Genomic DNA, 24184 nt, shown 5'->3' with positions numbered 1-24184 from the left:
GGAGCATTGAGATTTAGTCTATTCGTTAGATTATTGTCGTCCATCCCCTCTTTTCTGTCTGAATCTGTGACACTTAGTCTACCATTAAAGCGGGATCAACTGGACATTATTTTTTGACAAGTCATTTGCTAATTAAGGGCACTAAAAATAAAGAAGACCGGATTTTAGAGCTATAATAATATGTTTCAATCAAGATATCCGATGTGGGGGTGTTAGACACTGATGCTTCTTGGGCTTTGATAAAATTGATACGAAAAATGCATGTGGGGAAAAAATAATGTCCTTGAATATCATTTTCTTAAATTGTTGCAATGATAAGTTCTCAACTAGCTTAATATCTTAACTATATTACCTTATAAATAGCCTAGTTATTTAAATAATTTTTACACAATTAATGCATAAAACTTAAGAACAATTAATGCATAAAACTTAAGAGTCATTCAATTATTATCATAAAATGGAAGAATTCATGCCATGATTTTAGTGGGAACCATTGGTTTAGTTTTCTAATCCCTTATTATTGTTAATGTATTAAGTTAGAAGGATGTGGCCACTACTTTTAACGTAAGTGGTTCATTCTCTGAGTTTCTGCCACCTGGGACCACCTTTGAATGGACCCTCCTGATTTAGAAATTAGGTACTTTAATAGATGTTTAAATTAAGAAGTAGTACTAAACCCTGGATTCCTGGGGTTCTATAGTAACCACGTAATTAGAGAAAATTGAAGGCAGAATATTGGGATCGAGGAGGCAGCCCGTGAAGCCACTTGTGTGACATGGTAGATTGTTTATAAAAGAAAAGATTGCTTTTCAGTGGCTCCCTACTTATACTCCCAGCTTTTGTCGTCTAATGGGATACTTAAACTAGTTTAGTTATATGTTTCTTTACTGGTCATAAAGAGTGATTAATCTTGACTTTACAAGACAATATCTAATCGTATATTCCTCTCCAATATCAATATTCTACTTTAAGGAAGTCCTTGTATGAATCTAGTAATTTGATAGTTTCTTGGTTTTCTTTTCCCTTTGCCACCACCTCACCCCCACCCCACTCTACCTGCTGCAGCTTCTTTTCTTCTTCTTTTTTTCTTTTTCTCTTCCGGAGAAGCCATGGCTATTGGATGCACATTTATAAATAAAGTCGGGATCTCGCCATTTCTTACGTCTTTATTTAAGTTGAGTCCAATCATGGGGTATAAGCATGTTTGGCGTTTAAATTAAGTACTGTATTTTCTTGTTTAGGTGTATTCTTTCAAATTTTTGAAATCTCACACATTGAAATTCATATTCTCTTTTGTTCATCGTAAATTTTATATAATTAAATCAAATGACTATATTGTAACATATTGTCAATGAATTCAATTGATCTCAACATTTTCAACATGAAGTACGTATATATTTGTAAACACTACTAAAATTTCATTGAAAAAATCAATTTGGAACCTATAATTTCAACAATATAATGGGTTTTTTAATGGTAAGAACCTTAAAAGTACTAGAACACATTAAATTTAAATTCTAAATCTACTCTTTATATTATAATAGTACACTTATTTTCTTGAAATCCTAAATTCAACACTGCAAAGAAGTGTTCATGGGTCAAGAACGATTGTGGTCTTAAAAAGTTTTTTTGATGATCTTGTAGGGAAGGAGTAAATTTTCCGTATTGAGGATTTGAATTTCGACCTAAAGTAATATTTTGAGGTCGCTTTACTGCTTTATCTAAAGCTTTGCTTAAAATAGAGAATTTATACATGTACAAAATAATTTGCTTTACTTATTTGTACAATATAATTCTATGTTGACCACATAACTCCGCCCCAAGTTCCCAAACATAAAATATATTATTCCTTGATGTTGGATAGAAATAATCGGGGGCATATTTAACTTGAGAGGTATTGGTTCACGTGAACCCATGCTTCTCTTCATAGATCTTGTGTAGCAATGTTATATTCAATATATTTTAATGTGTATGTGTACCCAAGCTTAAGGTGTCGTATGATGCAATAATTATTGAGTGCACCTCGATAACTGAAATTGGTGATTCAAATTCCGCATTTTCTTGTTATTTTTCCTTATTTTTTCTAGAATTGCTCCTAGGATACTTTTTTCATTCTCCTTTTTTTAAAAAAAATTAATGGGTGCACCTCTTTATAATAATGCATTCTCTTTAAATTCTTAATAGAAGCATAAGTTAATCATAAGGGTAATTATGAAGGGGACTTGCAAGTATGTTAGTCAAGATCAGTCAGTTCGCTGCTGGTGAAGAGACAATACATAAGCTACGTCATGGGGTAATTGCTTTTGCTTCTCAATGCAGCAACCTTTAAAGAACATATCGTCCCCTTCACCTAAAACCCTAAATTTGGAACAGAACAGTGGGGGCCGGTTGTGTGACACTTGCATTGCCAGAACTGCATATTCAGATTAGTGGAACCCTTCTCCTGTCGGCAGGATCACTTGCCAAATGTAGAAGTGAGATCCTGTACGCATAGTACTAGCAAAGTGACAATATATGGCATGTTTTAGCACACCTATGTAGAATCTGTATTCTAACATCTTTTAACTAATTTAATAATCTGTACTCAATGCAGTTACCTGCTTTAGCAGGTTTTAACCCGCGTTTTAAAAGGCAGTTTCAGGACTCCCGGGACGGGGCAGTGGCAAAACGCCCCAGCGCTCACGTGCAGGACTTAGTTCCTATGAGGCTTACACCCTAAGCACCCGACTGTACGCCCTAAACACCCCTAATGCACAATGCCCGGAGCTCGCCTAACAGTTCTTACACAAATTAAATGTTAAATTCCTTAATTAAAATCGTTGACCCTCATAATTTTTTAACAAACGAATGATACTTAATAGTTTTTGGATCCGGCTCTTCTCCATTTCGTCAAGTACACATTCAGATGAGAGGCAAGTGTCCTATTTAACTTTAAAGGTCTAGATTATATTACATTAACAAGAATCATAACCGTAGTTAAGTGAATAATTTGAGAAAAGTACTCTCCAAATTTGGTAAGAAAAAGATATTCCCCACAAATTTTGGTACTGATTAATATCATTAATTTCATCTTATATAATAGTAATATTTAAATGTTAAACTGTACGACTTTTTGTGCCAGTAAATTTATTTTTTAAATATTATGTTGAAAAACAAAAGGGGAAAGAATCTTGACAAAAATCATAAAATAAAATAACAGTAAAAAAGAGGAGAGAGGTCATCAGCCTACTGTGTTTGAACTTTGAAGAAAAATATCTATTTTGTATCTTTTTTCTTGTGAAATAAAAGAAAACATTTTTTACAACACAAAATATTTCTGAAGACTATTGTTTATCAGACTAAACAAGCACGTTATTAGGTCCATGTATGCAATTTTAATATTTGAAAGTAAAAATATAAGATGAAATTAAAGATATTAATGAGTATCAAAATTTGTGGGGAATATCTTTTTCTTACCAAATTTGGTGAGTACTTTTTCCAAATTATTCACTTAACTATGGTTATGATACTGGTTAATGTAATATAATCTTGACCTTTAAAAATTAAATAAGACACTTGTCTCTCATCTGAATGTGTACTTGATGAAATGGAGAGAAAGGATAATGGAGAGGAGCCGCATCCATAGTTTTTCATCTATAAATAAGAAGATTGGGGTATACTCAAATAATAAGTCGTAGTATTGCATATTTACCATTTGAGAACATCGTGAGGGTGAGTATCACTTAATATTCCTTTTAAAAATATATAGCCGAATTGTACATTTTCACTTGTTATTGGTATTTTGTCCTTTGTATCAAAATTATCATATTTTATTATTTTGCTATTTGAAAGTAATTTCATTTATATTCATGGAGTTACGTTTTAATTATAATACTGATAAAGTTTATTGATTATTTGCTCATATGGAGATAAAATCAATAGTATGATAGTATTATTGTTTTAAGAAGTCGTGATTTTTTCATTGTTTAAAAGTTAAGATGTTAGAGTTGATTTGCATTTCATAATAGCTTTAATTTTATTTCATTGTATTGTTTATACTTGTAAAATTATGTTATATATAGAGCCCGTTTGGATTGGCTTATAAGTTGCTAAAAACAACTTATAAGTTATTTTCTAACTTTTGTTTGGGTGGCACTTAAAGCCATTTTGTGCTTAAAATAAGCCCAAAAAAATAATTGGGCTTGTTTGGCTTAGCTTATCTAAAGCAGCTTATAAGCTGAAAACTGCGAATTGCCCTTCTTTTGGGCTGGTCTTTAAATTTTGCCCCTTATATTTGAAATCTTTAAATTTTGCCATTCGGCTAAAACCCATGGGTTCCAGGTTCGAACCATCACATAGTCAAAATTTTGAAAAAAATTCGCAAGGCAGAGTTTAAATTTCGCTATGCCCCCACCGGCATACACTTGTGAAGGAATTACCAAAGTTATGTCGGACCCGACATACTTATGCCTTATGGGCAGACTTGGCATAAGTATGCCGGGTCCGGCATTACTTTGGTAATTACTTCACAAGTTTATGCCGGGTCCGGCATAAAAGTTTGCCCATTAAAAGTTTGCCCATAAGTATGCCCCCACCGGCATAAACTTGTTAAGGATTACCAAAGTTATCTGGGACTCGGATACTTATGCCAAGTCCGCCCCATAAGGCATGAGTATGCAGTGTCGGCATAAATTTGGTAATTCCTTAACAAGTGTATGCCGGGTCCGGCATACACACGACCCAAACCTTGCCTTGCAATTTTTTTTTTTTAATTTATGCTTGAGCGGGGGTTCGAACTCAGAACCTCAGCAATGCGAAGGGCAAAAATTAAAGATCAGCAATATGAGGGGCATAATTTAAAGACCACAAATATGAGGGGCAAAATTTAAAGACCACCCCAAAAGAAGGGCAATCCGCGCAAAAAAATGAAAACAGCTTATAAGCCAAAAAAAATAAGTTGGGCTACCCTAACTTTTTTTTTTTTTTTTGGCTTATAAGCTGTTTTTTTAAGCCCATCCAAACAGGCTCAGAATTACAAGTTGTAAGTGGCGTATAATGAATTGCTTTAATTAGTTTTTTGTGAGGATCAAGCCCATCTCTCTCTCTCTCTCTCTCTCTCTCTCTCTCTCTCTCTCTCTCTCTATATATATATATATATATAGTTTCATTTATTTACAGTTTTTTTTTTAATTTTTTAATGTAATTTTACCTATTTAAAATTTTTTATTGTATAATTATATATTTTATGAAATACTAAATATTAAATACCCATAGGGCTTACGCCCCGTGCCTTGGGGCTTACGTCTCGCCGAGGCATATATAAAACGCCCCGTCTTTTAAAACACTGGTTTTAACTTGGCTTTATTTCCAAGTTACAAATTGATAAAGTAAATGGATATTGGATCTAACTCAATATTTTGCCGAGACTTCCAACACCCTAACACGCCCATGCCCACCAGTTGAAATTAAACGAGGACAACATGCATAATATGGGAATCCAACATCGGATAAATTAAGAATCGGAACGGGATACTCTGATATCATGATAAGAAAATGAATATTAACCTAACTTAACCACGAAACTTCATGAGATGAGAATTGTGTAATATCATATAAAGAGTCCAATTGAACCATCCCACACCTATATATATATATATATATATATATATATATATGGGACTTCCAAAACAATCTCTTACTTACTATGCGTTATATCACATATGTACTTTTAAAGTGGTCCATAATATTAATTCTTAGGGGTCATTTAGTTTGAAGGATAATGGATTGTAATCCAGAAATTAAATTTGGAATTAGCTTATTCCACGTGTAGTCTGATTCTTTACATAATTATTTATATCACACTAGTGATATTATTTTTATCTCACACTCCATACGTGGGATAACGATCCTGAGATTTAATATCTAGAGGCGGATACATAATTCAAAATTTATGGGTTCCTATAACAATCTCGAGTAATATACAATAATGCTGGTTCACACTCGAATATTTATAAATAGTTAGTGAAATTTTTAGTACATATACAAGGTGTGGACAGTAGTTACTGGGTTTCGAGAACTCGTAAGTTTCATTTTGGATTCGCCATAGTACAAACCAAAATGACACATTTGCCCCTCTCCATTACTCTTCTTCCCAAGGTCCTTTAAGAAGGTCAATGTTAAAAATGAAAATAAAAGCTTATCTCACTTTATTTGGCATACACATTTTATATTATATCCGGTATATCCAATTTTTAGTCTAATGAACTAAAATGTAACAATAAAAATACATTCACTAAATAATCTCGTCATTATTAATCTACCTGTTACAATTCTGAGATAACTTGTTCACCAACCAAATTCCACTCTAGTGTTAGAATTTTTTATGTACTGTTAAACGTATTACTTTATAAGAAAATGGCACGCTTTTTCTGTGTTCTAGTCCCTGAACTTGTGCTAATCCGTTGCCATTTTTGCCATCCTTTTGCTAATCACAACGAACTTCTAATTCTTGAGGGTATGCTTTTCATATATAGTTAAATCTTTATATAAGTTGCTATAAAAGTTTTCGTAAGAGGTGTTTGTCCCGGAACACACGCATATCATTTAGAATATAGAACTACATGTCTAAATTCAAAAATAAAATTGATTTATTGCTAGAAAGAGTCAAATTAAAGACGTCTGTCAGTTTGATCTTTTTATTCGTTCATGTGAGACTAGTACTAATTAACTCAACTATTATGTGTAACCTTTCAGTGTTTAGAACTTAAATTTTTGTGAAACGGTAAAACTCACTATCGTAAATCATTGTTTCATTGGTACCTCTTATTTCTCTTCTCCAAAAAAGTTACTTAAAATATCCATTCGATTTTGCCAAAAAAAAAAAAAAAAAAAAAGGGGGGGTTTCTATTTTGAGCGCTTTATCCATTTTTTCCAACAAGAAAAATTCTAAATTGTTTTTGGCGGAGTCGTGGGGTCCCGTTTCTCGGTTGACACGTCTGATGCCGGCAGCCGGCGTGGAGGTGCTGTGGGTCCCTTCTCTTTCTTATGCGCCACGTGGCCACACATTTTTCTACCCGAAGCTATCAGCTTCGGCTCCGAGCCTGTTTTTAAATATTATCGACCGTTGCTTCGAACGCGGAATAGTAAATTGACCCCATAACTCTTTTTTCCTTCACTTAATAACTTCTCAAACAAAATCAGATTAGACATTTCAACCAATGAGGATGAGGATTGAGACTTCATGAAGAAAAAAGAGATTTAGAGAGTCCCCCTTATTAACTCGTTATTATTTTCGCATATACTATAGGATTAGTAACGATACCAGCAATTCTTTACTTCTTAGATACTTTAGACGTAATGGTTTAATTTTGTAAGAAAAACAATATGTCACTACTAAAAGATTTCTATTTTCCTACTGATTTTTCATTGAAAAATGTCCAGTGTATTTTTCATTGAAAAATGTTCAGTGTATTTTTTATTAAATGTCGGTGGAAAAATCTTAAATAATAGTATTTTCACACGGAAAAATTAGGAAGTTTTCCAGCGTTTCAATGGGAACTTGTTTCTCCTACCATGAATTTTTCCAATGAGTTGGTTCGGTGAGAATGAATTGAAAAATCATATTCTATAGTATAAATTTTCCATTAAATGTTGGTGGGAAAAACCTCTGTTTATAGTAGTGTATGGAGAACTTTTTACTTTTCAGATACTTTATTTTAGAACAATTTCAATTCTTCATCATATTATATGTGCATAAAAAACCGTTGACTGTTAGAAGAAAGGAATTAAAACCTATTTCAAATGTACTTTTTATGTATGAAGTAATCTATACTAAAAGTTTAGAACTTAGAATTCTTTATATCTATTAAGAAATGTACATTCGCTCTAACTCAATTCCAGCATCTAGCTCAGGATCGAAGTAGCGATTGCACAAGACCATAAGAGACGAATTAGCTAGTACTCTATTATCCCACATCGACAATGTGAGTAGCGACAAAATTAAAATTTTCACAACGGAGAATCAAAATATAAAAAATTAAAGTAAAAACATGAATAAGTCAAGGGATGTTTGTCGGTTTTTTCCCTTGGTTTATGCGTGTTTTTAGTAGTGAATTAACCCATCCCACACTGATGTGGGACTTTGAACAATATCTAAAGTAAATTACAACTCATGATCTAATTAAAGTGAACATTGTCTGAAAAAATAATTTCAATAATTTAGCGAGGACTATAATAGGAACCTTACTCTATTGTCTATATCTTCTGTATGTTGTATAGCTAGTAAGGTCCTTATGTCTTTAACAATTGAATGATACAAATGTAGTGAGTGATTTTGTGTCACATCCCACTGAAAGATTCACCTAATTAATAATTTTGTTATAAGTAAGGACCAAAAGATATATGTAGGGTAAATAGATGTTAGTATTGTTGTGCAAATTCCTCAATTATAGAGTAGTACATAAACCACAAAGATAAAAGCATGATCAACTGATAGTATCAGTGATGCATGTGCAGCAAATGCCCTATCCATGAAAAATGCCTCTTTGTTTCCTGTCATGTCCCAGAAGTGAGGGGTATCAAGATAATGTACTTCAATTTTTCTTGGACTAAACTCTAAAGGCTTCCCTACACTCCTTGCTCGTCCCAGAATTTATTGCCACTTTCTAAAATTCTACTTCCTCTGTTCTAATTTATGTGGTACAATGTAATTTCGAGATTTAACTTCTTAACTTTGACCTTGAATTCGGACATATAGAAGGTTCAAGTTTTTTTTTTTTTTTTTTAAAAAAGTATTTATATATTTGGAAACTACGTTAAAAGTACTATGAATCACAATAATTAATAACTTAAAATATTTAAAAGACATATAAAGAAATTCCGGTCAAAGAAAAATTTGTTGGCTCTCGAAATTCCAACTAGTGCCACACAAATTGGGACGGAGGGAGTATATTAGTTTAATTGTAGTATTTATGGTCTGTAAAGATGTGCAAAGGACCCCTTTTTCAGCGACATGCTCCCTTCTCCCTAGCTTTCCAAGTTTCAGTTCCCCACCTCTTTAAGAAATTTCTCAACAAACCATGCACAAAAACCACCATCTTCTTCTGCTATGGTAACAATATATCATTTTTGTTTCTAACCAATACGACAAAATTCTATGTATAACAGTACGATACAGTACATAACTTATAAGTACTAATTTATTCTATGTGTTAAGGTTTTTACAATCTATAGAACTTTTACGACTAGCTAGCTAGTACTGTAGATGCTCATGAATTCCACCAGTTAAATATGTAGACACTAACATCTTATAAATGGTTGAGAGTAGGGTGTTGCAAGTTCAAAGCTACACTTTAGGAGTCATTTAATTTGCCAATATCTCGTGCCACATACATATATATATATATAGAGAGAGAGAGAGTATTGACTTGGTCTTGACGGAGTTAGTAGGTTGTACAAAAGGCATGGTGCGTCTATGAAGGAGTAGCCTCCACTATTCACTTTTTGGTTTGATTCACCATACCCAAGTCATATTTTGACCACCACAGCTACTCTAATTAAGTTCAAATGCCACCGATATTTACCATATTGTGAAACATTTCCACAACTATTCTTAACAAATTCCTATCTTTATTTATCCCAAAAAAAAAAAAAGGGGTAAGAACTAAGTTATCCGTTATATTGTAGAAAGCAAAAGGGAACCACCAACTTCTCTTTTTCTTCTCTCTTGTCAATCAAGAATAGGATTAATTCAGGAGAGGATCGGAGGATAAGAATTAAGCTATATCCATTATTCCAATTAGGGTTTGGTTGATGATATAGACATTGTGGTGAAACTTTGGCTAGTGATCATCAGTAACAAGTGTTTGGATACTTGAAAGTGACCACATTCCTAACAAACACTGGGGCAAGTATTTGTATTTCTCCTTTTTGAATATGCATTGCACCTTTAAAGAGAAGCAAGAATATATATTGTTAGATTTTGGAGATAGATCATGATGGAACTGTATGTGTTAATAAGACAATAATGCAATGATCTAATAAAAGATTTCAATGTTATCCATGGACATGGCAGGATTAAATGGATCTTCAGTTTTAAAATCACAGATCTTAAGATATGTCTAAAGAAAATGGCTAAAAAGCACTGAAGTATTGTACCAATTATACGAGCACGTTATGTCTTTAAACATAAGTAAAGGCATCCGCTTTTCAGGCTATTTTTAATTCTCCAGCCAAATTTCCTTATCTTCAATAATATTATTTTGGATACAGCCACATATATGAAGTATTGCTTGTTGATTGCATTTTTTAAGCTCCAACATATTTTATTGCACTGGACTTCATTCATAAAAAGAGTACTGGACCAACGTTTTGCTAACAATAATAACCCAAAAAAAAAAAAAAAACGACATAAACTTCTGAAAAGAAAAAAACAATAATAAAAGACTCTGCTAGCTAGCCATATTCATTTTTAAGAAGAAAAATAATATTCATAGGAAAAGGTTAAGGGTGATAGACATAACTAAATACCACTATAGCCCGCCCCAAGAAAAGTCAAGGAAATAAATTTGATGCTTGAGTTAAAACTTAAAAGTAAAGAGTAGCTTTACGCATTAATAATCATACAATTAAATTAGATCATTTCACAAATTCAAAGGTAGGATACTGATTAACATCATGGACGTATGTGTTACTGCAATTAAAAAATAAAGAAAACGTTGCACTTTAATTTGACAAATATGTAAGGATGGTATGATTCTATTTGAAAGCCTTTAAACAAACGGTACAATTTGCCAGAAATTGCAGTGGCGTTTGTTTTGGAAAACAGAAAAATAGTTTTTAAGTTTTTTTTTTTTTTTTTTTTTTTTCAAGATTTCCATCTTTATGATGGAGGAATTAGGCATGACTCCAACCTGTATATTTACCAAAAATCATAATTACACGAAGATAGACATAAACCTTAGTCTCAATAACTTTGGAGATGTTAGCTATGACCAACATATTACATAATTGTACACAAACACTTACAAGTTGATCAATAAAGACTCTGTTAGTCCTAGAGTAATATAAAACTAGTTTTTAAGTTTTTGTTGAAACTTGAAAGTGTTTGTTTAAGTTGTTTTTAGAAGAAGAAATTAATTGAGCTTCTGAGCACCCGAAGGGTAATAAGCGCACCCCAACATTTTTTTTGAGTTAATGAGGCTCTAAAACTAAAGTTTTGAGTTGAAGTTTGTTTAAGTTGTTTTAGAAGACAAAACACTAGGTGATTTCTTCTCTCCTCTTATATTCTACTCTTAATGGACAGAGTTACATGGTGCCTCCGGCCCGGACACCATAGTTATAAAAAAAAAAAAAAAAAAATCAAAGAAAAACTCCTAAAAGTTTTTGTCTGTTTTCGAAGATTTGAAAAACTTTTCCAAAGTTATTTTTAATTAGTAGTACGTAATAAGAAAGGGGAAATTACCTTCAATTTTTTTTTTTTTATGATAAAAGTCAATATCTAAAAAGTGTGTAGAGCTTTTTCCATAAAAGAGATAAACAGGAAACATCAATAAGAAATTTAAGTGCTTATTATATTAAAAAAATGTTTTGCCCACTATAACTACATTTTAAGGCTACTTTAGTTGGTATCACTGTTTTGTTATTAGACTCATTATTATTATATCATATGTTCCCTTCGGGATTTAATATGTTAGAGAAATATAATTATGAAATCCGATGCTTAACATATGTTACGTTGTTTCTAAGATTTTTCTTTTGCGTTAGTTCTTTTCTTTCGGAAATATAATAAAATGGAAATTAATGTCATGAAAATCACACCGCATGATCTGCTAGTAATTAGGTCCTAGAATAAGCTCTAACTCTCAAGTTAATTAAGTCGGATAAGAAAGCTTATGATTTTATTAATTTGAGGTGAGCTCTAACAATTAAAGTGGCCAAATTTTCAAAATCTACATATTTTGAAATGATTTCCTTTCATATTGAGTATCACAAAAGGAACTTTGAAAGAATAGCAATCGTGTTTGGCCAAATCATTTAAGAAATATTTTTTCAGTATAAGAAAAATAATTTGCATTTAGCTTAACGTTGACTTTGAGTTCCAAACAATGGAGAAAAAATAAGAAAACATTCACTTTCATTTAGCATTATTTACATAAATGAATAGATTTAAATATCTCATATTCGAAGCTTTATTTAACTTTATTTATTTTTAGATTTTATATAATTAGAATATAATATAAAACTTCAAATTACATTAAAAGGGCAAGAAAGGAGAGCGCGAGAGATAGATGAATGAAATTAAAGAGGGCTTACTTGCCAAATATAATTTTTTGATAAAAATGTTTTTATCTTAAAAGAATTAATTCTTCTGAAAAGGATTTATAAATTTATTCTTCATCTGGATGAAAAAGTTTCGCAAAAAAGGGAAGGAATAATTTCAGAGACCTTTGCTTCATTAAACTAGTTTTCCTTGTAGTTTATAATATTACACTTACTTTCTGTATTCTGATATTTTTTTTGTAAACAATTCGTTTAACTAATTTATCATTAATGTAACTATTTGACTAATTTTCAAGTGATGGAAATTGAAAATTATTTGACTAATTTGACTCTACAAATTTGAAAAACAAAACATAAGTACATTTTACACTGAACAAACAAACATTTGTAAATCATTTGAAAGATTATTATTATTGTTTCTTTTTTTAAAGGAAAGAAATAGAGGTACCATTAGAAACCCGAACCTTTCGGCTCGGAATGTGGGTTGGCAGGTAGTTTCTTTCTCACACCTATAGTGAGCAAAAAGCAAAGGTGGCCATGGTGATGGCTGAGGGTGAATAATACTAATAAACTTAACACAAAACAAATTTCATTGACTCAAAATAGAAAAAGGAGAAAAAATCAAACCCATTTTCATCATCATAATAATAATAATCTCTTTCTTCTTCTTGTTCCTTCTTCTATAACTGCCCTTCCATTTTCTTGTCGTTCTTTCTTCTTCCCTAACATCCTTTCACCACCATCATCTCTCTTTGTATATACATAATACACGTATATATACATACATACAATGCACAGATATATTTTTTGATTCTGTTAAGTTGAACATATTTTTCTTGTAGATTCCCCATTTGTTTTTGGCAAGAATGGGTAGGGAAGAGGGGATTCTTGGAATATCTGTGGCATCAGTGGTGGAAGATGTTCTTCAACAAGGGAAGAGATTGAGCGACATTGATTTGGCTTCAAGAAAAGCTGAAGAAGCTTGTATGTCCCCTTTTATTCTTCCTTTATTTGATCATTTACTATTCCTTTCTTTCACGTTGTTAATCTTTTTAATGAACTCGTAAATTTTTCTGTGAATCAATTAATGCATTATATTAAATATTACGCCCTCCTATATAGGAACAGTTGTTGTAATTAATGCAAATCATTTGAGATGAACCCAATTTTGTTGTTACTGCAAGTACTATTTGTCTATTTAATGCATTATTTCCAAGATTCTTGGTCTTTCGGGTTTCCCGTCACTCTTGAAACAAGAAACAGAAGAAGAATTTTTTTCCCACCCGGTTTTTTTTTTTTTTTTGGGATGGGTTGTCTCGTGAACATTTGTGGAGGGAAAAGCTAGTACTAGTTAAAGACAAATATATGCACATTATTGATTAAATTGTTGAGGAACTTTGGTTGGTTTTGTTCTTTTCACCTGAAAGATGAAATGAAAATGTGAAGCACCTTGATGAAAGTCAAGATTGTACTCTTAAGATATTTTGATTTTTCGTAACCAATTACATCAACTCTTTAAAGACTAATAGATACATTTGATTCGAAGACTACATTGATTCAAATGATCACCAAATATTTAAAAAGAAATTGAAGTCCTTGTGATTGAATATCTCAGCACAGAATATATCTTTATCTTTTCTTCTTCAGATAAACCATAATGTACCTGTTATAAAATCAAGAGTTTTAAGTTCTATGCACTTATAGTGTAAAAAAAGATACTTGTGCGTGAGAATGTTTAATTGGAAATGTAACAATGCAGCATCAAGAAGATATGAAGCGGCAGGGTGGCTCAGAAAGACAATCGGAGTGGTTGCGGCTAAAGATTTGCCGGCGCAGCCTTCAGAAGAAGACTTCAGACTTGGATTGCGCAGTGGAATCGTACTTTGCAATGTTCTTAATAAAGTTCAGCCTGGTGCTGTGCAAAAAGTGGGGTTTCTGAAGCTCCTTTTGTTCAATCTTTTATCTAAATCAGTTTCATCAAGTCAATGACATAGTTCTACTTTGCTTATTAGGTAGTTGAAGCACCTCCTGATTCTACTAATGTCCCTGATGGGGCAGCTCTTTCTGCATATCAATACTTTGAAAATGTCCGTAACTTCCTTGTAGCCGTAGAAGAAATGGGTCTTCCCTCTTTCGAAGCATCTGATTTGGAGAAAGTAAGTAGATGATTTCGAGATAATATGATACTTATTTGTTTGATCATGTTAGTTACTCTCCAAGCTAGTCAATTGGACATTTGAAACCACCTATTAAAATGTTGTCATTTCCTGAATTAGGGAGGGAAATCATCGAGAATTATCAATTGTGTGCTAGCATTGAAATCTTATACTGAGTGGAAACAAGGAGGTGGAAGTGGATCATGGAAATACAGTGGGAACTCAAAACCATCATCAGCAGGAAAGCAATTTTTCCGAAGAAACTCTGAGCCATTCATGAATTCAATCTCAAGGACTTCATCTATCAGCGACAAATCTCTTGATAGCAGTGATGTTGGGCAAGATGCCCGTGAAATGGTTTGTAAGCTTATTTTGTAGTAATTTTTGGCATCTCAAAATACCTTGTGCAAACTAAATATCTTAATCTTTCATTTCCAGGTTAACCCAAGTTCCCTCCATATGCTTGTTCACGAGCTTCTCTCTGACAAGAAGCAAGAAGATATTCCATTTGTAAGTGTTCTTAGCTTGATTCCCACAAAAGGGTTTGATATGTTTTGTGATTAAGCACTTTGTCTTGGAAGGCACTATGAATGGTAACTATCTTTCTTAATGTGATTCCCAATAGATAGGTCTGATGGCAAATAATCTGCCAGGCTCATAGAAATGCCCTAAATCTTCACAACATAGGGAGGGCTCACATAATTAGCTTACCTCTCTAGCTTCCCTCAGAGGGTAAAGGCTTAGTTAGTAAAGACAGTAAATTTAGTCTGCAGGGCTTGTGTCTTATTATAAGATTTGAGGTTTGTATGGACAGTAATGGTTAGAAAGAGAAAGAAAATGTCTGGCATCACCCTGGAAAGATATATTCCATCAATTCCGATGCAGTAGCAAACTACTACAATACTAGGTTATCCGATTCCTACAATCAGATGCTCCCAAAGTTCTGGAACATCTCTGGAGAGGAACATGGACTTGGAACTTTGGGATCTGGCTGGCTTCTTCCTCTAGTATCATATTGGCTATAGAGTTCTTTGATAAATGTAAGTTGATGTCTGCTTATCTGAAATAAACAAGATTCTCATTTTGGACAGATTGTGGAGAATATGTTGAGCAAAGTTATGGAAGAATTTGAGCATCGGCTTGCCAGCCAAAATGAACAGGTTGGAGCTCTTTCTTTACTGGTGTTTTCATTTTACAACATATTATATGAGGCACTTCTTCCAACTTCTTGTATGATTACATGCTTCTGAAATATGACAGAACAGATTGCTCTGTTAGCAGTTGAAAAATGCTGAAAGTGTCCACTGTCGTTTCTTGCTTAAATTTGGGTCTTACATATTTTTGGTGATATGACAGTCAAAGACCACCTCCCAGAAAGAGGCAGCTGTTTCAACAACGGATGGATCTCCGTTGGAGCTTACACCTGAGGAGGCACAGGTCGCAATGGTCAAGGATGAAGAGAAAGCACCCTCTGAAGGGATATCCGGCAGGGTAGACATAAATGATGATGGTGTATCAACAACACCGGTTGTAAGGCAGCTGATGCTTGTTGAACAACAACATCAAGAAGTACAGGTATAGGAGTTGTGCTGCAGTTTCGAGAATGAAGTATGTTTGGTTTGAACTGATTGATTGACATACCCTGTTCATAATTTGTAGCAATTGAAATCTACTCTCCATGCTGCTAAAGCAGACTTGCAGTTTCTTCAACTGAAATATCAAGAGGAAGTCGGCAATCTAGGTACACGTAAACAGAACTGTTTAGTGCTAATTGAGATTGTAACTGGGATTTAGCAACTAAAATCTCTTTTGAATAGGTAAACATCTGCATGGTTTAGCTCACGCTGCTTCGAGTTACCAAAAGGTTCTGGAGGAGAATCGGAAGCTGTACAATCAAGTGCAAGACCTTAAAGGTAACACTTTTTTATAGAATAGATTCAAATTTCATGGCATTCTGCTATTATATTGTGATGATATTAACCACTATTCTGTGTGTACATTTACATATTTGGATAGGGAACATCAGAGTGTATTGCCGGGTGCGGCCTTTCTTGCCTGGCCAACAAAACAGTCTAAGCACCGTGGATCACATAGATGACGGGAATATTACAATAACTACACCTTCAAAGTACGGAAAAGAGGGGAAAAAATCATTCACTTTTAACAAGGTCTTTGGTCCTTCTGTAACCCAAGGTCGCTAAGTACTCCATACTTTTCCTTTTTTGTGCACGTTGCAGGTTTAGATTTTATTATAACACCTCTATTTATCACAATGCAGCGGAAGTGTTTGCAGATACACAACCTTTGATCCGGTCTGTTCTTGATGGCTACAATGTTTGTATCTTTGCGTACGGCCAAACGGGATCAGGGAAGACACATACGATGGTTAGGCAGTTGAACTTAATTATTGAACCCTTTAATCACATAAGTGGATATCATTTGGTTAAGAGAAAAAGCGAAAAACATTATGTTAATAGCTCTTAACTTTTTTACCTACAGACTGGCCCATCAGATCTCACGAAGGAGACCCTTGGTGTGAATTACAGGGCATTGAGTGATCTATTTCTTATCTCAGAACAAAGAAAAGATGTTATTTCTTATGATATTTCAGTTCAGATGGTTGAAATTTATAATGAGCAAGTCCGGGATCTCCTTACTGCAGATGGTGTTAACAAAAAATATCCTTTTCGCAACCATTCTTTTCTTTGTTCTTTCATATTACTATTAGATCCCTATCTCGTGGTCTCTTAAATGTTTGACTTAACTTCTAAATACAGTAGAAATTCGCAACAGTTCCCAGAAGGGTTTCAATGTACCTGATGCAAATCTCGTTCCGGTAACATCAACTTCTGATGTATTGAATCTGATGAACCTTGGGCACAAGAATCGTGCAGTGAGTGCTACTGCCATGAATGACAGAAGTAGTCGCTCTCACAGGTGCTGCTCATATGCCTCTTTTCCATTTTTCCTGTTTTAAAGGGAAAGGGTGGCAGTTAATGCTGATTTAACTTCCTTTCTTCTCTATATAAAAATCTATGTTTGCACATTTGCAGTTGCCTTACAGTTCATGTTCAAGGAAGAAACATGGCATCTGGTGCGGTTCTTCGTGGCTCCATGCACCTCGTTGATCTGGCAGGAAGTGAAAGAGTGGACAAGTCAGAGGTGCTTGGTGATAGGTTGAAGGAGGCTACACATATCAACAAGTCTCTCTCTGCTTTAGGAGATGTCATATCTTCACTTGCCCAAAAGAACTCACATGTTCCCTACAGGAATAGTAAGCTTACACAGTTGCTTCAAGATTCTCTTGGTAAGATCTTGTGTTCTGTAGCCATAAAATTTTGATTTCCTCTTGTTTCTGCTATTCAAGTTTGGGCTTTCATATCTATCAGGAGGCCAAGCGAAAACTTTGATGTTCGTTCATATAAGTCCTGAGCTTAATGCTGTTGGAGAAACACTCAGCACTCTGAAATTCGCTGAACGAGTTTCTACGGTTGAGCTCGGTAGTGCACGGGCGAACAAAGAGGGTTCTGATGTCAAGGAACTAAAAGATCAGGTTTCACATTTGCCATATTTTCAGTTTTCAGTGAACTCGAACACATGAACTGCTTTAACGTCAAGTCCGTAATTGTAGATGATTTTTTTTTTTTTTTTTTTTTTTTTTTTTTTTTAACAAAAGACTTTAGTCCAGAAGAATTGCATTTGGAGTTTAGATATACCTTTCTTTTTTCCTTTACTGTTTCTAGTTTTTTCTAATTTCGTACTTAATCGAACTACTAGTTTTTCCTCTTCTACAGATTGCCAGTCTTAAGGCAGCCTTAGCAGGGAAGGAGGAAGAGCAGGGGCGTCGTCCACTTTCCAGATCAAGTACTCCAGAAAGAGTCAGAATAGGATCTTCCGGATCTTCTCTTTCTTCTAGTTGGCATAGTATGGAAGATGTTGCTAGTAGCACAGAGGTATGGTTTTTCATATATACCTCATCTGGATTTTACCCTCGTATAAAATATATTAACTAGTTATCAGATTTCAAATTTTATGCTTCACTTGTTGCACATTGTAATATTTATCATACAGAATAGGAACACACCAATAACAGTTGCACAAGAGTTTCATTTTGCTTGAATCACTAACCATTCTAAAGCCTTGAAATCATTTAATTGTATTTTAGATTGTAAAATGCTTTTCTTTTTTCAAAGATGTAAAGTGTTCATTATGCTTCTGCATACATTACAGTTATTCTGCTATGAGTGGATTAAGTCATTAGCCAGCTCTACCTCCTTTGATGTCCTCCAATTAGCACTATCTTAGTTCCGCATTATTAGTAATATTAAATATCCCAAAGAAGTCATTTCCCGGGTAGCCCATTTTCCTGATTCCCTCTCTCTTCTTGTTGGAATACATTTCTCTGACTTCTTGATAATTCAAGTCTCTCCAATTTAATACCAATCAGGCTAAAGACAGTCTTCCCCCTGTTATCCTTCTTCCTATTCTGACTACAGAATGAACAAATGTATTTTTCACTCTTTGCAGTTTATTTGCACTGGAAATTCAAAGTAGTTGATGTTCTCAAATGTTTTCTCAGGTTAAGAAGAAATCTACGTCAAAGATGAGAAGACGAAGCTTAGATCCCAAAGACTTTCAGATGAATTCTCCTCCCTTTCCACCAGCCAATAGCCCTGCATCAAGGGAAGAGGACAGAGAATCAGTCTCAGGTGATTGGGTTGACAAAATTATGGTGAACAAGCAAGATGGTCTGAGTAGAAGTAGTTCCTTAAGAGGATGGGAAGAAGAATCCAGGCTTTCACCTGACCTGTCGTATAGGAAATGTGCACCTGATAGTTCAAAGGTGTATCCTGAACAACCTATAAATAAAATTTCAGGAAATAAGAAGGATGGCCAAGACTATGAGGCAAGTAGGGCTCGGTCTGAGGCAGGTTCCGTAGATGATTTTGACGACCTGGAAGCTGCAACAAGTGAATGTTCTGACGTTGAATACACTTGGCAACCAAATCTTCAGAAAGTTAGTCAGACTTCAAATGGACCGGGATCCAAACTCAAAAAACCTAGTCCTAAGCAAGTGAAGAAGCCAGAAATAAGGTATCGTAGCTCATTAGTGCATTTAACTTGTTATTTTTGGGCTGCCTGCAGATAAGGAGCTGCTTAAATTGATGCAGAGGAACACTTTTTTCTGTTTATTAGGTCTGCAACATCAATTGTTGTTCGCAGACGCATGCTTTCTAAACCTTTAGCAAATGAACTTATCTATATGTCAACGCAAGGTGTGAACCAACCAAAACTAAATCAACAAATATGTCAAATGAAATAACAAGCATTCTGATTTTTATCCACATTTACTGGTCACTAGGTGACTAACCTGTTCCTATGTAAATCAATGCAGGAGCTTGATTCCTCCACCACCAAGCAGGAGACTTTCTAATGGGTTAACTTCACCTTCCGCGAAGACCGGAAGAGCAGCTGCCTTAGAAGGAAAGCGAAAAACAGCGAGTGGGAAGTGATAAATATTCCAACTTAGCTGAGTTTGATGCTTAAGCAATGAAAGATGTGCTTTTGTGTATCTTTTTTGTTCTTGTCAATCTTCTCGGGCTGCATTCTTTAGAGTGAAATAGAGCAAGCGTGTGGCAATAACTTCAGTTGCCAGCTTTCCCTCCAGTGGTGATCTTGAAATTGTTTTGGTGTCCCACTGATGAGTTTTCAGTTGTTTATATGGTTGTTGGCTTGTTCCTTCATTTTTTTTTTTTGTCCCATTCTTTTGGACTGAGGAATGTAAAAATGCAGAAAATGAAAAGAAATAATAGAATTACAGATACCAATTACCTTGGGCTAAGTGCACTAGTAACCACTTTTAGGGTCGTTTGAAAAATATCCACATTTGCAAAGTATTTAAAACATAGCTACGACTTATTTGAGCAGTCAAGATCCACTTTTTAAATTCGAACTTCAAGACACAGTGTTTCTTGGAGTTCAAATTTCAGGGCACAATGTTCGTTCAAACTTCAGGACAAAGTTCAATTGTTGCGGTTCTAACTTCAGGTCATTGGAGAATAAGAAAGAAACAATAATAGTAGTGGCTAATTTGTCGATATATGTTCCTGAAGTTTAGGAGATGTACTGCTGGACACCGTGTTTTGAAATTCAATTATTGTGGTTCCAACTTCAAGTCATTGGTAAAGAAGAAAGAACAACGGTAATAAAAAAGAAACAACAACAGTAGTGATTAATTTGATATGATTTTCTTACAGTTTGGTGACGACAACAATGCATACTTTCCTAAAATTGGCCGCTGCCCTCAGTAATTAGAATTTGAAGTTTGTAATGTTATCACCATTGCTTTAATCCTACGTAACGACAGGTAAGCTATACATAACACTAATTAGTTATTGAAGGTTTTGACTGCAGTTGTTGCTGCACAAAGGAGTTAGAATTTCTTAGATTGAAGTATTATATGTGCATAGGTTGTGGCTTTTTCTTAAATATATTGCAAACACTAGCTATGTTTTAAACAACAGGCTTAGAAATGGCTTTCTCCTCAATTAATCCAATTACTTCTTCTAAAGTTTCCCACCTTGGAGTCGAGTAGTTTGGCTGATTTACGCAGAAGTCCCATTTTAGGCCAATTTGTCCCAAATTTTATAAGTTATGCAAAAATAGTCCTCGAGAGATTACTCTTTCGGACAACGTTAGACTCAAATCTAATGTTTGCTCATATATTGCTCAACCTTTTAGATAAAATATTAGGTTGTCATTTAATGCAAAACTTAACGTATAAAATTTTAGACGCCAATTCAGAGTTTTCTCATAAGATTTCCAATTTGCTAAAAAAAAAAAAAAAAAAAAAAACTATAGGCAGCCGTCTAAAAGGTCCACAAATTGTAAAAGAAATAAGAGGATCACTTACTCAAGTTTTTTGAAGTAGTTTCACTCTGTGGCCAACTAAAGCCCACTCAACTGGTATAGCCCAATATATATCCCTTTAATCATTAGTTTCCTACTTGGCCAGCTGAAAAGAGAAATTGAAGCATTGCCCACCAAGAATTTATCGGCCAACTTGTCATAGTTCCCAAAATCAAACACAATGGTTAAGTGCATATCAACACTTACCATATGTGTGTGTGTGTTTATACCCTACCCCCCCCCCCCCCCGCGGCCTTGCCCCAAAACCACATACTGAAGATGTACTTCCTTTGTTGTGGGTAGCGCAAGCAATCCTTGGTGGATGAGCTAAATTTTGTTGGTATGTTACCAAGTGAAATGATAATATGGTTGGAACAAGCATTTAACGAGTCATGTTAGCGGTTTACGTTTTTGGCTGCATTTGCCAACTTTACAAATTAAACATAGTGGGATTATAGTGCATATAAAAATTGGTACTTAAGATATTATAAAGAAAACTTTAAAGTTAAACTTTTTGGTATTTCCTAAATGAGGAGTAAATAACTAAACAGGGGCGAAGCTAGAAGCCCACTTACGAGTTTGGTTAAACTCAGTAACGTTTGCTCAAACAGTATATTATACTTAGTAAGATTATAACCCAATTATTAGCACTTGAAGTCATCGTTTTAATTACCAAAACCAAGAGAGTTAGAGATTCTAGCTCCGCCTCTGAAACTAATAATGATCTAAAACGGGATGACCAATTTTTGCTAAAATTAAAAGCAAATGGATTTACAGTTTCAAAGATGAACTATAGTAATGAAATATTTCGATTTGACGGTTTAACAAGAAAGGACTTACAATGAAGATCTAATGAGTCATCCACGACCAAGACTTACAATAGCGGTATCAGTGAAATCCTCACATATCAGGTATGAGTCTATTCTCATTTTCCAGCTGTTTTTTGTTTTTGGTAAACGGATACAGTATAAGTATTATATTAATAGTGAAGTGGGGCACTAATACAACCATATTAGTAGATACATAATCACTATCATTAATTGATAGAATATATAATGAGGCTTCCAAAGCTAGCCAAATTATTAGATAGTGTAAGACTGCATAATTGACCCTTGTGGTCCGGGCCTTTCTCGGATCCCACATAGAGGGAGCTTAGTGCAGAGGGCTGCCTTTTTTTTTTATTTTTTTTTTATTTTTTTTACTGCTACTGACGTCCTATATACTCTACCATTCTTATTTGCTTGGCATATATTCTTCACAGGTTCGAAGGCTGCCTCAAGATAGTTAACTGGTTACACATGGTTAGCTTGGCCCCTGACTTAACCAAACATCTCGATTGTCTAAAGTTGTGTCGTACTACTGGATTCCCCAACCTCTTCGACAACAACCTGCACAATGAAACAGTACAGTAGTAAATAGGGTGAAGTTGATTCAATAGTTGAAATACATCTAAGAAATCATGTTCCAGCTTTCTCCCTTCCCCTTTCTAGATTAATCCCTGTGTTGTAGAATTTCCTTTAAAAAGGGTCACTCATGTTTAGTCCCTCTTTATGTGGAATTCAATTTCCATCCTCATTCGAAATCTTAAAAATCTATCCTTTGAAGCTGATAATCTTACTTTTACCTCGTCTTCTATTATGAACTAGTAATTACTAGTATTATTTAGAGAGAGAGCAATAAGCATCTTTCGAAACCCGTTCACAAGTTGTCTCTTGGAGACATTAGGCTTGAGTACATTGTACAAGGATAAATAATATGTTGTCACGTATATATTATATAATTAAGGGAAAGGAGTCAAATTTACCCTCCAAGTATGGTTTATAGTTTAAATTTGTCCACCGTCAAAATTTGCCCTCCCTATTAGGATATTTGATAAATTTGTCCTTATATGGATGAAAATGTGACTAGGACTACTTATCAATCCACATAAGGGACATGTGTGTAGATAAATTTATTTTCCTCTAAATCTTACTGTAAAACATAAAGGGGAAAATGGTAAAATATACCCCTCTACTTTCATAAATTGGCTAGTTTAACCTTCCATCACAAATTGAGGTCAAAAATACCCCTCCCGTTAGCAAAGTTAACAAAAACAACCCTAATTTGACAGGTGTTTCCCAAATCAACTTCAAATTCACAATTCATTTAAAATTACTCAATTTCAAATGAGTCTCAATTAAAACTGACCCGCGACCCTCCGGATCAACCCCAAAAAAAAAAAATCAAATTACTAGATCCACATTTAGCCCTTTTCCATTCTTCTTCGTTCCAATTCCAGTGGACGGGCTTGAGATTTTGCTGGAAGGAGAAGAAATTGAGGATTGAGAAGGTGTACCTCGTGCCTTATTGGAATCCAACATCAAAAACAGCAGCAATAGCAAATAATTTAGACATTAGAAAATTAAGAATAACGGAATATTTCGGTGGCCTGAAAATTAAAATGAAATGAATAAATAAATAAACAGCCCTTGCATTGAGGCTAGCAATTGTATCAATTTAATCTAGCTCTTATTCAGACTAGCAATTGTCAAATCTCTAATCAATGGCGAAACAATTCAATATTCATCCGGTGATTTTCTCCTTCGACGAAATCTCCTTTTCAGCCGTTGAAACCTTCATTTTCAACTGCGTAGTTTGCCCGTGGCAGCTCTATTGGGTTTAACGATGAGCTACCGGTACTGAATGAGCTTGGGATCAATACGAAGCAAATTTATCAGAACCTTTCCATTCTCAATCCATTTCGAATTCACAAAGATGTAACCGGGTTTTCGCGAAGATGGTGACCTTACTGGCCCTTCACATTTCTCATGGAGATGAGTGGTTTAATTTGGGTCGGTTTTATTTGGTTTAGTGGGGCGGGT

The 24184-nt window shown here is 34.3% G+C and overlaps 1 protein-coding gene across 1 annotated transcript; it reads left to right on the top strand.

The window, feature by feature from the left end:
- The first annotated feature begins 12816 nt into the window (after positions 1-12816).
- LOC132064324 (kinesin-like protein KIN-14I) lies at positions 12817-20242 on the top strand. The gene is made up of 18 exons (XM_059457272.1): positions 12817-13242; positions 14018-14184; positions 14271-14414; positions 14535-14771; positions 14853-14924; positions 15506-15574; positions 15771-15989; positions 16074-16155; positions 16232-16327; positions 16431-16607; positions 16693-16799; positions 16914-17093; positions 17191-17351; positions 17468-17721; positions 17804-17967; positions 18209-18367; positions 18994-19508; positions 19810-20242. The coding sequence occupies exons 1-18, from the start codon at positions 13125-13127 to the stop codon at positions 19925-19927; spliced, it is 3039 nt and encodes a 1012-aa protein (XP_059313255.1). The 5' UTR covers positions 12817-13124; the 3' UTR covers positions 19928-20242.
- Positions 20243-24184: the final 3942 nt, after the last annotated feature.

The sequence above is a fragment of the Lycium ferocissimum genome, chromosome 7 (genome assembly GCF_029784015.1).
Source record: "Lycium ferocissimum isolate CSIRO_LF1 chromosome 7, AGI_CSIRO_Lferr_CH_V1, whole genome shotgun sequence".
Classification (NCBI taxonomy): Eukaryota; Viridiplantae; Streptophyta; class Magnoliopsida; order Solanales; family Solanaceae; genus Lycium; species Lycium ferocissimum.
Note: the sequence above shows the minus strand (reverse complement) of the source record. Positions and strands in the feature narration are given on the sequence as shown.

Bases quoted from the DNA above. Each gene is read 5' to 3' on its own strand.
- LOC132064324 (XM_059457272.1), top strand. From the start codon at position 13,125: ATGGGTAGGGAAGAGGGGATTCTTGGAATATCTGTGGCATCAGTGGTG. The intron at 14,185-14,270 runs GTGGGGTTTCTG...TTTGCTTATTAG, and splicing joins AGCCTGGTGCTGTGCAAAAA to GTAGTTGAAGCACCTCCTGA. The intron at 14,415-14,534 runs GTAAGTAGATGA...TTCCTGAATTAG, and splicing joins AAGCATCTGATTTGGAGAAA to GGAGGGAAATCATCGAGAAT.